The sequence below is a fragment of the Athene noctua genome, chromosome 2 (genome assembly GCF_965140245.1).
Source record: "Athene noctua chromosome 2, bAthNoc1.hap1.1, whole genome shotgun sequence".
Classification (NCBI taxonomy): Eukaryota; Metazoa; Chordata; class Aves; order Strigiformes; family Strigidae; genus Athene; species Athene noctua.
This window is the reverse complement of record NC_134038.1, coordinates 109,473,542-109,487,379: the sequence shown is the minus strand read 5'-3', so window position 1 is coordinate 109,487,379 and position 13,838 is coordinate 109,473,542. Positions and strand designations below refer to the sequence as shown.

General features: G+C 43.6%; 1 protein-coding gene across 2 annotated transcripts in view; it reads left to right on the top strand.

Moving 5' to 3' along the window:
• Window positions 1-11,959, top strand: part of ACVR2B (activin A receptor type 2B) — a 99,250-nt gene extending 87,291 nt beyond the window's left edge. For both annotated transcript variants that reach the window (XM_074897939.1, XM_074897938.1), the window contains 6 exons: window positions 161-304; window positions 1,196-1,344; window positions 4,987-5,101; window positions 7,968-8,106; window positions 10,431-10,561; window positions 11,695-11,959. In XM_074897939.1, coding sequence (XP_074754040.1) covers window positions 161-304; window positions 1,196-1,344; window positions 4,987-5,101; window positions 7,968-8,106; window positions 10,431-10,561; window positions 11,695-11,889 — 873 coding nt within the window. In that variant the 3' untranslated portion in view covers window positions 11,890-11,959. The remainder of the gene's footprint in view (window positions 1-160; window positions 305-1,195; window positions 1,345-4,986; window positions 5,102-7,967; window positions 8,107-10,430; window positions 10,562-11,694) is intronic.
• Window positions 11,960-13,838: the final 1,879 nt, after the last annotated feature.

The window sequence follows — 13,838 nt, the reverse complement described above, 5'->3', positions numbered from 1 at the left end:
TCTACCCTTTAGGAAAACAGCCTCATTTTGAAGGGATACATCACGTCCAAATGCTGGAAGAAGATATTAAGAGGACCACGAGCAGCTCTGACTGAGCTGAAGGAGCTTTTTGCTTTAAAGAGAAGTGTGATCTTTGATGGTGCATTTCTCCCTGCTTTAGGATAAGCAATCTTGGCAGAGCGAGAGGGAGATTTTCAATACTCCTGGCATGAAGCATGAAAACCTTTTGCAATTTATCGCAGCAGAGAAAAGAGGGACAAACCTAGAGACAGAACTCTGGCTGATCACAGCTTTCCACGACAAGGTAACATGTCACTGCACATACATTTTGGGAAGGCAGAGGCAGCTGGTTGTGAAGCAGCAGGATTTGGTGTCTAATATTCTCCCAGAAGTTCCCTTGTAATCTATCCAGTCTGTCCCTGGTGAGCCATGGCTCAGTGGTAGCAGAGAAGTGCTCCTGCTCCCCTTCTTCAAAGGTCCTTCCTTTAGCTTTCAAGGCTTTCCTGCACAAACATAGGATTAATAAAGTGGGACCTGAGGGGAGAGAGAAACGTACAAAAGGCCACGGCTCACATATATGGTAGTCACGATCTTGTAATGTGCGTAGATGAGCACCTGGATGTCACAGACCATTGCAGTCCCAACTCGCCCCTTGCAGATGAGCTCTGTGTTTGCTTTTGAAGCTTGGGGCATATCTCCCATTTCATGGATTGCTTTAGTTATCAAACATGGTTAACACTTAAAATAAAGTAAACACGCACAAATCCAGGGTTGAGCCAGCAGCGTTATCCTTCTGTTTAATCCAAGGTCTACAGAGTCAGTCATTGCCACAACCAGCCGATACAGTGCATCATCTTCTTCTATGGAAGGCTTTCACCTTTCTTAGGTTAGATGAATTGCTCTGTTTGACATGATTTTGTCCCTTCCTTACCTCCCTCCTCTTACCTGGCAGATTAGTAGACTTCTCTTAGACACCCACATACTTTCTGTGCTGTCAAGGGCTGAGGACTCACAAACACTTCTGGTTTTTATGTCTTCATTTTTACTTTCACTAGTGATTTTTTTTTTTTCCCCTGTTAAATCAAGGTTCAAATTTCTCAAGCACTCATTAAAACCATTTTCTAAAGTGATGAGTTGGCACATCTGTTACGTAGCAGGGTCTACAATTAAGAACATATGATGTCCTGTTTCTTAGGGCTCTCTGACGGATTACCTGAAGGGCAATATTATCAGCTGGAATGAGCTCTGCCATGTAGCAGAAACAATGGCCCGTGGCTTGTCTTACCTTCATGAAGATGTCCCTTGGTGCAAAGGTGAAGGACACAAACCTGCTATAGCACACAGGTATGGCTTCTTTTATTGAAACCATTCAAATGCTGTGTTCAAATGTTTGCAACCTCTTTGAAATGATACTGTTGAATGGAGGAGGAGACTGTGCTTTTAGGAAGTAAAAGCCTTTTAACCCAACAAATCCTATGCTAAGACAAGAATTTTTTTTCAACCACGTATGAATGGTGAAGGGGAAGTAAGTGTCTTGTCCATGAAACAGTCAGTATGGTTGGTAGTGGTTTATGGCAAATGTCTGAAGCATAGGTACTTCCCTCTTCTATCAACTCTTGTCTTGGCATGTAGTGGGAAGGGAAATCTGGTTGCTGCAGAACTGCTCTTTGAAAGGACTGTGCTTGGTAAGTCGCATTGTAGTCCATGTATTTCTGTGGCTGTACCAGGATTTGGACCCTGTTTTTCCCTAAGTGTTTTAGACTGATAACTCCACTATGTGTCTTCCCATAGAGCTTTTATCATTAGGTAAGAAATGGAGAAACGGTAGAAATGCAGAAAATGGCTGCTATTTAGTTTTAGAGTGTCCAAATCATGCCAGGGTGCTTACAAGAGACACCAGAGCAGGCAGCTGAAACCTCTTGACAGATGCTTCAACCCACCTGAGTGGCAGCACCGTGGGGACAGTGGGAATCCAGAAAGCAGTGGGTTAAACCATGCTCATTGCAACGATATTTGTTTTAGCCCTTCTCCTAAGTCCCACATTGCTTGCCCTGGACTAAAGCATATCTACTGAGTGGTTTGCTAGTGGCGCAGAAGGGGGGAGTTTTCCAGAAGGGATTTACATGGGCTGCATGCAGTAATCCGCCACCGGACTCCCCCCCCCCCGCCCCGCATTTCATCTAGGATGGACTTAAAACTCCATGTCCAGCTGCAGCAGTTTGTACCCAATCTGGTGGGGCTGTCTTCATGTAGAGCAAGATAATCCCAGTTTTTTCAAGAGTGTCCTTGCCCCGAAAACAACCCCCTTCCCCAAACCTGAATGTTCTGAGAGCTGGGGCTGGTGAAAGAGCCTGCAGCTGCCTTTGTGCTGCTCCTGGAGCTGACCCCTGTGTCCCTGACATTTGTCCCGGTGGAATAAAGGCAGTGGTTTATACATGAAAATTCCTGAGGGCGGGGAACAGAGAAGGGCTATAGAAAGGCTTTAAAGCAACAGATCGTGCTCATTAGTGTCCCCATCCATTTAGCAAACTATGAAAGATGGAGAATGCACCATTTGTGTGAATTTAGCACATACCTACAGGAGGAGGGATTTCAGGAGACAGGGGATTTCCCATGGATTACCATACTCCTTTCATTTTTATTTTTGTTTTAAAAAAACCCCACCAAATACATTTTAAATCTGGGGTCGGGGAAGGTGTTTTTGAATGGCTTCACACAGTGCATGGAAGATGCTGGGGTTGCCAGGTGGGACTCCCCGAGCCGCTGCTGGTCAAGGGGTTCAGCTAACTCCTTACTAGCCCCTGACACTACAAGGAGGATTACGGTTTTGTGATCGCTTCTTGGTGCGAAAGTGCCCCCACGTGGAAGCTGAAAATAAAATCTCCGGTGTCTGAATCGAGTTAACCCCACTGGTTTGTTCATAGTCCACTCACTCTCTTATTTCTCGGTTTGGAGCATTACATGGAAAAAAGGTATTTTCTTCTTTTCAGGCCACTTTGCTTTATCAGTGGCCATTTTAGGATGGTCTAATGAATATGGTGTTAGTGGAAATTCTACTTGGCATGGCTTTGGATCAGTCTTTCTCCCTGTCCTGGATGTGTTTGCATTGCAGCTCACACTTGCCAGTTGAAGGTGGTTTGTGGAAAGAAGGAAAGCATGGAAAAATGGGGAAATGTATGGAAATAGGGGAAAAAAGGAACTGCATTATGTATCAAGATGCAGTAGTTAACTGTTGCATGCCCAAAGGGCAGTGCAGGTGAACAACAGCAGCCAATGGCCATACAATAATACTGGTTTGCGTCTCACTTCACTTTGGAAACGTATCATTCAGGTAGACTATCTAATAATTTCTGTGCAGTCCTTGTTGAGCTTCTGTTTTGCAAAAATCTCGTGCACAATCTAGACTATCCTGGAGGGCATAATCCCCTAACGCTAACCAGAGGAGTTTATATATGCCATTAAATGATGGCTGTTTTATAAGCCTGTGGGGAAACGGCTCTGGCATGGAAGTAGCCAGTGTCTAAGATGACAGGTATTGTTTCTTTGTGTAACGGAGGGGTGCAAATGTTTTCCAGGCTCTGCAAAACTACTGTGTATCTACAAACCCTGTTTATCCCCTTGACGTGATGGAGGCTAGTTTCTGCTGGAGTTGCCTGACTGTATGATGCTTTACAACTTCACACCTACTTCCCCCATCTTAATCCTTGAACTAGAAATGCCCATCATGCTGTGTTTAGCTTAGAAAAAATCCTTTCTTCTGAATTTTTAAGCTCAGAGCCAGGGTCTGGGTGGTACAAGATGATTTTTGCTTGCTGTGCTTTGAGCTGGTGCTCTGGCATTCAGGGCCACATAAAGCAGCTCTTCTCTATGGTCCAGCAGTTTCTCTCTTCCCAAAGAATTTTGACAGGTCTCTCTAGTGCGGAACAATTGTATCTGCCCTCATTAATTATTTTGTGCAGGCCTGCAATGTCCTGCAATCAGCAGGGTCACTGAGTGAATTGATGATAGGAAAATTATAATGCTGAGCATACAGGACAATTGCCATCTGCTGTCCAAGTTCTATAATTTAATTAGATTGCCAAACATTCCTTTTCAGATGAAAATGCAGAAAGCCCAGGGAACAGGGCTCGACTGGTTAGGCATCTCGGTATGACCCTCCTCCACCCTCCTGCCCCCTTTCTAGCCCTTGCAGATTTACCTGAGCTGCCCTGAAGAGATCTGGCTGCAGCACAGGACTGACACAAATGTCCTCTTAAAGCCACCTTCAAGCACAGACCCATCATCTGTACTGCAAATGTTTATACCTGCCTGTCGGCTGCCGGCTCCAATCCTGACAGCTTGTCTGAGTGTGGGTTCACACCCTTCCCTTCCTGCTTTCCAACCCTCTGAATTTGCTGGGGAAGATCGATCCAGCAATTAAAACATAAGTGGAATAAATGACTATGGCAAAAGTCTGTTGAAGCGTGTAGTTAGGGTGAGCGAGTCCCACCAGCACCTGCAAATTTCCAGGAAGATAAAATTTTGTAGATAAAAGCAAACATCCTTACTAGGATAAAAGGTAAATACATCTACTTAACCTAACTTGCTTTTGTTGTTGTGAGTGAGAAAAGCAGGAAACGTCCAGAGGTGGGTGTCCACAGCTGGTGCTCAGAGCAAGAAATGGTGCCTTACACTGCCTGCTCTAATTAAAACGCCCCCTTCATATCACTCCTTGCTTTTATTTTGAGATTAATTCACCATATAGTTCAGCTGACTCTCTGCTGGGCAGGACAGGGCTCCCTGGTTGTGCCTTAGGGACATGGGCAGTGAGGAGCAGCCATATTTGCCAGTACTGGCTGTGCCAAGCAGCCAGGGAAGGAAGGAAGGAAGGAGCTGATTTACCTGGGGCTGCTGAGACTATAAACTTACAACATGGTGTGTTGCAATGTGATTTAGACACATGCTGTAATAAACCCTTGCCAAACTTGCTTCTTGGCTTGTCCATAGGGACTTCAAGAGTAAAAATGTCTTGCTGAAGAACGACTTGACGGCAGTACTAGCTGATTTTGGACTAGCTGTACGGTTTGAACCTGGAAAACCTCCAGGGGACACTCATGGACAGGTAATCATTATCTTTAACAATAACATTTTTAAAAGTTGGGCTTCCATAGCTCCTTGGGAGTGGGGGGTAGTTTGTATAGATGCATTTAATTCTCTTTGAGATATGTGTTTTCCATAAAAGCTTTTGCTCAGACATAAATTTCAGGAGCTGCTTTGATCAGGGTGATCAGGGAGAATGCTCGAACTCTTCCGACCACTGTGCACATGAGGTCCCCCCAGCCCCAGGGGCAGGTGACTTCTTTCTTCAAACATGGGACTTGTTGACTTTCTATTGTCTCAATATTAAATATACATAGAATCATAGAACACCAGGTTGGAAGGGACCTCAAGGATCATCTGGTCCAACATTTCTTGGGAAAAGCACGGTCTAGACAAGATGGCCCGGCACCCTGTCCAGCTGCATCTTAAAATCCACTGCTTCCCTGGTGAGATTATTCTAATGGCTGATTGTTCTCATTGTGAAAAACTTTCCTCTTGTGTCCATTGGAATCTTCTCAGGAGTTACTTGTACCCAATAGCCCTTGTCTTTTCCATGTGACTCCTTGTAAAAATGGAGTCTTCATCTGCTTTGTAGCCACTCTTTAACACTGGAACGTGGAGATAAGGTCTCCCCTAAGACTTCTCTTCTCAAGGGTGAACAAACACACTTTTCTCAGCCTTTTCTCCTATGGCAGGCTTCTCAGGCCCTTGATCATCTTTGTGGCCCCTCTCTGGACCTTCTCCAGCCTGTCCACATCCTTTTTGTACAGTGGGGATCAAAACTGAACACATAATTTCAGGTGTGGCCTGACAAGTGCCAAGTAGAGTGGGATAATGTCTTCTTGATCTCTGCTGGTAATGCCCTTGTTGATGCAGCCCAGCATCCTGTTGGCTTTACCACTGCCCCTTAATCTTTGCTCATATTGAGCTTGTCCACCAGGAACCCCAGTCCCTTTCCACAGAGCTGCTCCCCAGCCGGGTAGATTCAAGCCTGTGCTGCGTTCCTGGATTATGTTTTCCCGAGTGCAAGACCTTGTTAAACTTTGTAAGGTTCTTGTTAGCTCATTCTTCCAGCCTATCCAGGTTTTCCTGCAGGGTGGTTCTCACTTCCAAAGTGTCCCCTTCCCCACTCAGTTTGGTATTATCAGCAAACTTCATCAGGGTACACTTGATCATAAAATCATAGGATCACAGAATGGTTTGGGACCTTAAAGATCATCTAGTTCCACCCCCCCTGCCATGGGCAGGGACACCTTCCACTAGCCCAGGTTGCTCAAAGCCCCGTCCAACCTGGCCTTGAACACTGCCAGGGAGGGGGCAGCCACAGCCTCTCTATGCAGTTTGTCCTGGTGCCTCACCACCCTCACAGTAAAGAAATCCCATCATCCAGATCACTTATGAAGATACTAAACAGTGTTAAGCCCCATATTGATCCCTGGGGATCCCCACTTGTGAACAGGTTGCTAGTTTGAAAAGGAGCTGTTTGCCACCACCTTCTGGGTGTGGCCTGTCAGGCAGTTCCCCACCCACTGCACAGACCACTTGCCTAGACTGTGACACTAATATCAATACTGCTAAGTACTAATACTACAATGCAAATATTAATAGTCCTAAAATTGCTCATTTAGTTTTAAGAATTCAGCCAGGCTGGCTGCTTGGTGACCTTCAGTAACGGCAGATCTCGTGAACTGGCTGTGCGCTGTGTAAACAATTTACTACATTTTTATGGATGCTTAATTTTCTGCTTTTGCGTTGCAGTGAGTAGCCCCTTGACCTGCTCTCTTGTCGGGGCTCAGCAAGGCCAGCATCCCCTCCTTGTGCCTCCAGGGTTTTCTGAATGCCCATTTCCAATGCAGGCTCACATTTTACCTTTATCTCAGAAGGAGTGAACACTTTCCTGGGTTAGCCCTCCCCCAGCTTTCCTCATTTTTGCCACCTTTTTTTGTACATTTCTAGTATTTTTCATGCCTTACCATGTCCTGGCTTCCCCCTGTCCCCACTGCCCCATGTAACAGCAAGAACAAATGAGAATTTCCTACAGGAAAATATTAAAGGCATTTCAATTCCCATGTTAAAAAGGTGCTTTTTCTGTTGCTCTCCTCACCACTCTCCTACATTATGGGTTATAATTCTACCATGTATATAACCACAACTATATGAGAAACTCAGTATAGCTCTACCTGGACTAAACACAGCAAGAAAGGCACTGTAATGAGGACTGAATCCTCTCAAAGCGAGAGGGGATCTTTTCCAAACAGATCACAGCAAGCCGGGGCAGGGTAGAATTTTCAGGGTTTATGCTTTACTGCGTCTGTGGGTGTAGAAGACTTGTTTCATCCAGGACTATCAAACCAACACCTTTCCCTACCATTTCAGGATATATCAATTTTCTTCTTCTTTTTTTTTTAAATATATATTTAATCTTTTTTTAGCAAAAGGGGATTGAACTTTCAACAGCTATGCTAACCAAGTCTGACTTAACCTCAGGGTGTTTTGTGTGTCTCCAAAGACAGCATTTTCTCATGTAGTGTGTGCTGCTGGAGCAAGATGTGGTGAGACACAGGGAAGGCAGGATTTGATCCGTGCTCAGTGTGCCACACTGAATTTAAATTAGACCTGTAGTGTATGCTGAATGAATATCACACACCTAACTCTGCACTTTTCTTTCAGGTAAAAGCTTTTTCTTTCAGGTAGTTTATCTAGACTCAAGTGATCTTAATGAGAATTGATGTCAGAAGAAACAGCCCCCTTTTGCTTGTTTTTTGAGTGAGGTGCAACTTTAGCAGAAGTAGCCTTAAGGCTAATGAAACCAGCTGTCACTCATCCCCAGCCAGCAGAGGCTGTTGGGCCTAAATGGAATGTAACTTGAGTTGTGTTTTTTCTCTTAGGTGGGAACAAGGAGGTATATGGCTCCTGAAGTGTTAGAGGGAGCAATCAACTTCCAGCGAGACGCCTTCCTGAGAATAGACATGTATGCAATGGGGCTGGTGTTGTGGGAGCTAGTCTCCAGATGTAGAGCAGTTGATGGTAAGAATAAAGATTGTCTCTTCCCCGGGGAGGGCTCTGTTTCAGTGTGGTTTAGTGGTCCAGAGAATGGGCCCGACTTTGTTTAAAAAAACAATAATCAATGGTGTATTTTTATTAAGCAGCTAACCTGTTTTTCACTTGCTTGTTTTTTAATATAAGCTGTCATTTTATGTAGATAATAACCTTTGTTCAAGTCTCAAAAGTGCTTTTAACTACACTGGTTATATTGCAAATTGGATGAGAATTCAGGGAAGAGGAGTAGGTGGGTGTCCTTTAGTTCTGAGCCTTCTCTGTACTGCTTTCTGTGGCACTCTCCATTCCTGCCTGTGACCAAGGCAGGCTTTGAGCTGTGAAGAAGAGCTGGATTCAGCTCTGGCTTGGCTGTCACACCTCACTTCTACAGGGCAGTGTGGTAGCCTGAATGAAAACCCCAGAAGTGAAGCATCTCGCTGAAATAGCAGGAACACCACAGAGCTGGAAGGATCTTCTTGGGTCAGCAAGCCCATAAGTTGTTAGGTATTAATCTTTGACTTCTGCTGATCAAGCCCTCTCTCAGCAGTGGGCTGAGTTTGTTGTTCCATCTTTGGAACACCTTTGGAGGATCTCACTTTTTCCTGAATGATCCAAAAAAATAAACTTCCATGGTGTCTGCTTTCTCAGGTTTTTTAACCTAAAATGATGCTGCAAAATGGAGCATCCTTTCTGTCCAAATAGCATATCTGCCCTTTGGACACCTTGCCCCTGGTCAGGGAAACAATCATTTTGTTGTAGTAGCTCCAAGGCAGCTTGCTCCAGGTTCTTATATAGATATGAGTGCTCTGGACTGAATGTCAAGTTCAGAAATTAACAGTACCTCACCTGGACCTCAAATGTTTTTGTTACTATTACAGTAGGACTGAGGAGTTTCATTGTAATTAGGATGTCTGCATAGGTTTGCGGTAAGAGAAGGCCTTTTCTTCAAAAATGTACTATCCAACCAGATAAAAAGCCAGAGGAACAGGGAGGTAGAAGCACAGTGGGGTGAAACAGTGGTACCCAGGTCACTCATGTAGGAATAACCCTTCTCTGTTGAGGCCCCCAAATATCCACTTGGATTTTTGCCTGTCATGTTTGTGCTCTCCTTCCAACTCTTCTCAGGCAGTAGCTGGCCAAGATGCTCCAGATGCCATACACAGCACTGTTAAATCAGAGGGAAGGCTTCCTTTGGGATGATAAAGAGTTAGGCTGAACCTCATTTGCACTTCTAGCTCAGAAGTGATGTTGTGTAAACAGCAGATTAGGCTTGGAGATCACCAGTGCAGATCTTCATGGCCTTGATTCCTCTTGGAGGAAAAGGAAGGGGAGGTCCTGAGCGTTGCTGTGCCATCCATTGGAACAAGTGTTTCAGTCTGGTTTAGTGACTGGCATTGTGTCAACAAGAACAATGATAAATTGTTGTAGTGATCTAATGTTTTTTTATAGTACCTAAACATTATGTTGTTGGTGTCACAGTTCATGACTGGCTAAAGTGATCAGCGCTTTTATTTTAGTCTGGAAAGGCCCTCTTGAAAGAGGTCAGTCTTGCTATTGAGATAAGTGATAAGTGATGAGCATAAGTGATGCTGCAGAGCACCCTGAGAAAGCCCATCAGGTAAACTGGGCTGCCATTTGTGAGAGAGCATCTACACGTTGCCAAAAGCCAGCAGACGTTCCAATAAACCGAAGTTATTTCAACTGTCCTGCATCTGCACTGTGATACTCATAACAGTTGTCTCATTCCTGTGGCTCAGGGCAGTTCACAGCTATAACTGGTATAACTAAAGCATTCAGAAATAATTTTGCACTTAGGAAATGATACTTGGGACAAGTGCATCTGGCCTCAGCACGGATCACAAAGCAAGAAGTTGTAACTGTTGCATATGCTTGATCTTGCTAGTCAGTGCCTAAAAAGAAATTATGCTCCTGCTGAAGCCTTTCTCTAGGTTACTGTGTGTTGAATTGCTATGCTAAAATGTGAGGAGGACAGGCTGATTTGCTTTTTCTATTAAAATAAATCACGGACTACCCAGCAAGCCTCCTCAAGGAGAGTGGTGGGATCGGGAGGCCTGGCCGAGGGTTTGGATTTGTAACTCGAGGTGGAAAAGGCATGGCCAGACAAGCAGCAGGGACAACAAAGTCCATTGTGCAGGGGGAATGTAAATCACATTTGTCTGCAATGACATGAACTTCAGGCTTTGCTGTGGTGGTTTGAGGTTGCTCTGGAGCTGCAGCTCACGCATGCATGCAGAGGACATGGCTCTGCAGAGGACATTTCTTACTAACCTGGTTCTGCATGTGCACCTTAGGTCCAGTGGATGAATACATGCTGCCTTTCGAAGAAGAAATAGGTCAGCACCCATCCCTTGAGGACCTGCAAGAAGTGGTGGTTCACAAGAAGATGCGCCCTGTGTTCAAGGATCACTGGCTGAAACACCCTGTATGTCCTTGCGGTTAATGGTGGACAATGTTTTCTTGTGTGATGGGAATGAGGGGGTGCGATTATGCATCACTTGTTAGCTTCAGAGGGAAGCTAACCAGTCTGCCCTGGTGCCAGCACTGGGGAATGGGGTTGGCTCAACAGCTTCATGCTCCCCTTTCTGTTTGTCCCTTGTACTGGAGAGTAAAGCAGCTGATTAAAACCAGCCAGTGCTGAACATGGAGTGTGTGGTGGTTTAGCAGGACTCCTTTAATATGGTGAAAGAATGGAAGATAAACTCCTTTTCATTAAGAAGAAGAAAACGATTCATACCATCAAAGACGTGTTCCTCACAAGCTAGATAGCATGCAAGACTTGAACAATTTTTTGAGGAAAAATTAATTAGACATGAAGGCAAGCAGACAATGAAGCAAAATTCAGCATGGGTTTCCCAGAGGTAGATCATTCCAGGCTTGTGTTTTTAATAAAAGGTGATTTTTTTTCAGACTGGAAAACTGAGCAGGTGATGAAATCTCACAGTGCTTCAGCAAGAAGCTAAATGCCTCTATTCTGACCAGACTGCCACAGTTTTGGCTAGACTCAGGTGTACTAACTCATTGCCTAGAAATCAAGGAGAGCTGCAGGCTGTAGACAGAGATGAGTGTTCCACTTCAAGTGAGGGTTCAAGTAAGAGCTACACTCTCCCAGCAGTGTTGAATTGGGTTATTTTGGGGATATCTACAGCAGCGATTGCAAACAAAGCAATGGTTTTGTAGCAGCTGATATGGTGCTGCCAGCTCTCATGGTTTTATCATGGGAATTGTAATACTTGATGACTTGTCTTTTAAAGCTTTAACTACTGAACCTCAGGATGTATTTTGATATTAAAAAAGTACTTTTGGGGCTAAGAAAAAAAGCTGGTTGTGACCAAGACCTAGAGCCTTAGAAAGCAGAAGCTTAAAATAACCCCAAGCCACCTATTTAAAGTAGTTTTTAAAGCTAGTCTCATGATAATTTTCATACCATGGAGAAAATATTCTTAGATTTCCTTTACAGCGTTAAGCTGTGTTAAATAGACCTCCCTGTCTGCTGTAAAGATGGTCCCCAGAACAGACGTCGTTGCTGAAGGTGCTTTCTCCCCTTGTTGTCTGCAGGGCTTGGCGCAGCTCTGTGTGACCATCGAAGAGTGCTGGGACCACGATGCGGAGGCTCGGCTCTCGGCGGGCTGTGTTGAGGAGCGCATTGCGCAGATCCGCAAATCCGTAAACGGCACTACCTCGGACTGCCTCGTCTCCATCGTGACGTCCGTCACCAACGTGGACTTGCCGCCCAAAGAGTCTAGTATCTAAGTCCTGGTTCACTTTTGTCTTTCCAGACTCAGTGGATTTAAAAAAAAGTTTTAAAAAAACCCACATAAAAAAAAACCCCAACACAAAAATCCAACAAACACATGAATGCAGCTGCTATTTTATCTTGACTTTTTATTATTATTGTTATTATTATTATTATTATTTTTTGGATTGGATCAATTTTACCAGCACATTGCTCTACTGTATTAAAAAAATGGACATTTCAGCAAGCATTCAGGTGCCGACTAATGAATGCAGAAAAGGTGCAGGTACCTCAGAACCTCAACAAACTCACTTCAGTTGTTTTTATTTTATTCAGTTTTCTGGGTTTCTCTTTATCAGTCTGTCTTCTGAGCGGAGCATCTGTGACATAAAGGAAAACCACCTACCATCTTAGAAAACGCAATGCTGCAAACTGTGGAGGAAACTTAAGACTGTTATATAAAGAATACACCTTCCTCAAAAGGATTTTTTTCCCCATTTTGTTTTGGTTTTGGGTTCAGTTCCTTTTTTTTTTTTGGAAGTGAGCTTCAAAAAAAACAGCAGATGTGTCTTTTACGGATCTAACGGGTGTCATTGTAACATGGAAAAAAAGTAACTGGGCAGAGAATGTTAATTCTTGATGGTAGAATTGAAGGGGGGAGAGTAGAATAGGGGTGGGGAGAGTGACGTTGGACTTGGCAGCATTTGGGGAAACATTATTTGCTATGGAGCTACTTCTCAGGTAACCATTAGAGGAGGGGAAGGACATTTCTGGGCAGAGTATTAACAGCTGCAGTGTATGGAGAAAGCTGAGTTAAAGAGCCAGTGGTTATAAGCAAGGCGCTAGTTCTTTCTTCCTCCAGTATCTTGGACTTAGGTGGTAAAAGAACAAAGCAGAACTATAATTACTTTTTATTTTTCGACTCCAGATAGTAACAGGAAGGACACTTTTAAGTGTAATTGGAAGAGGTGGGAAAGTGTGTTCTCAGAAACACTTTGGTAAAATACTGAAAGATGGGAAAATTTTTGCATCTCACCTTAAGTGCAACTCAGTTCAGGAAATTAGGCCTTGGGGTTGGTTATCTGTCAGCCCGAGCTGCTGGTACAGATGGTGAAAAGAGGAAAAGTGTGAAAACTAGCTCTATACTATTTTTTTTATATTTAATTTGGAGTTGGGGGAAGTGGAAATACCTGAACTGGTGGCAGATGGCTCCTGTAGCATCCGAGAAGCCTATGAACTGCCCAGTTGCAGGATACAGAGGCAGCTGAGCAGCAGCAGCGATTATTGCAGCATCTCTCCAACTGGTTTCTTTGACGCTGCTTTCTCCTTACTCTGTGACAAAACTCTTTTGTCTTAAAGTGGTGCATATTCTAAAATACCGTTACTCTTATTATGCCATAAACTCGCTCTAGTCAGTGAATGTTCCTAATGCTGCTGATTCAACATTGAAATATTTTTTTAATTTGCAAAACATGCAATGTTTAAAAAAACAAAAAAAACAACAAAAAAAAAAACAAACCACAGAACACAACACACACGTTACGTGGCTTCCGAGGTTTAAACTGAAAAAAATTTAAAACTTCATGACCACAGACCACCTCAAACCAGAAATACCTCAGAATTTTCTACTTGTATGAGTTTTATTATATATTTTGTTAGTTGTGTTGTCTTGTAGTAAGTATATTTTAATGTAAGTTGGCTTTTATGACAAGGGAGTTTTAAAAAAAGAAAAAAAAGAAAAAAAGTTCCAAAATCTTTTAGGAAGTGCTACCATTTTTGTTTTGTTTTGTTTTATAAAGCACCGTTGTAAATAACTGTATACAGTTGTAGAATAACTGCCTATATAAGGTACCTGGGCATTATTCACTTTTATTTGTGAAGGCTGTTTCCATTCTGTGGGTTTTTTTTTGTCTGTTTTAGTGAAAGGACAGTACATCTTTTTTTTTTTCCCTTTTTTTTAAATTAT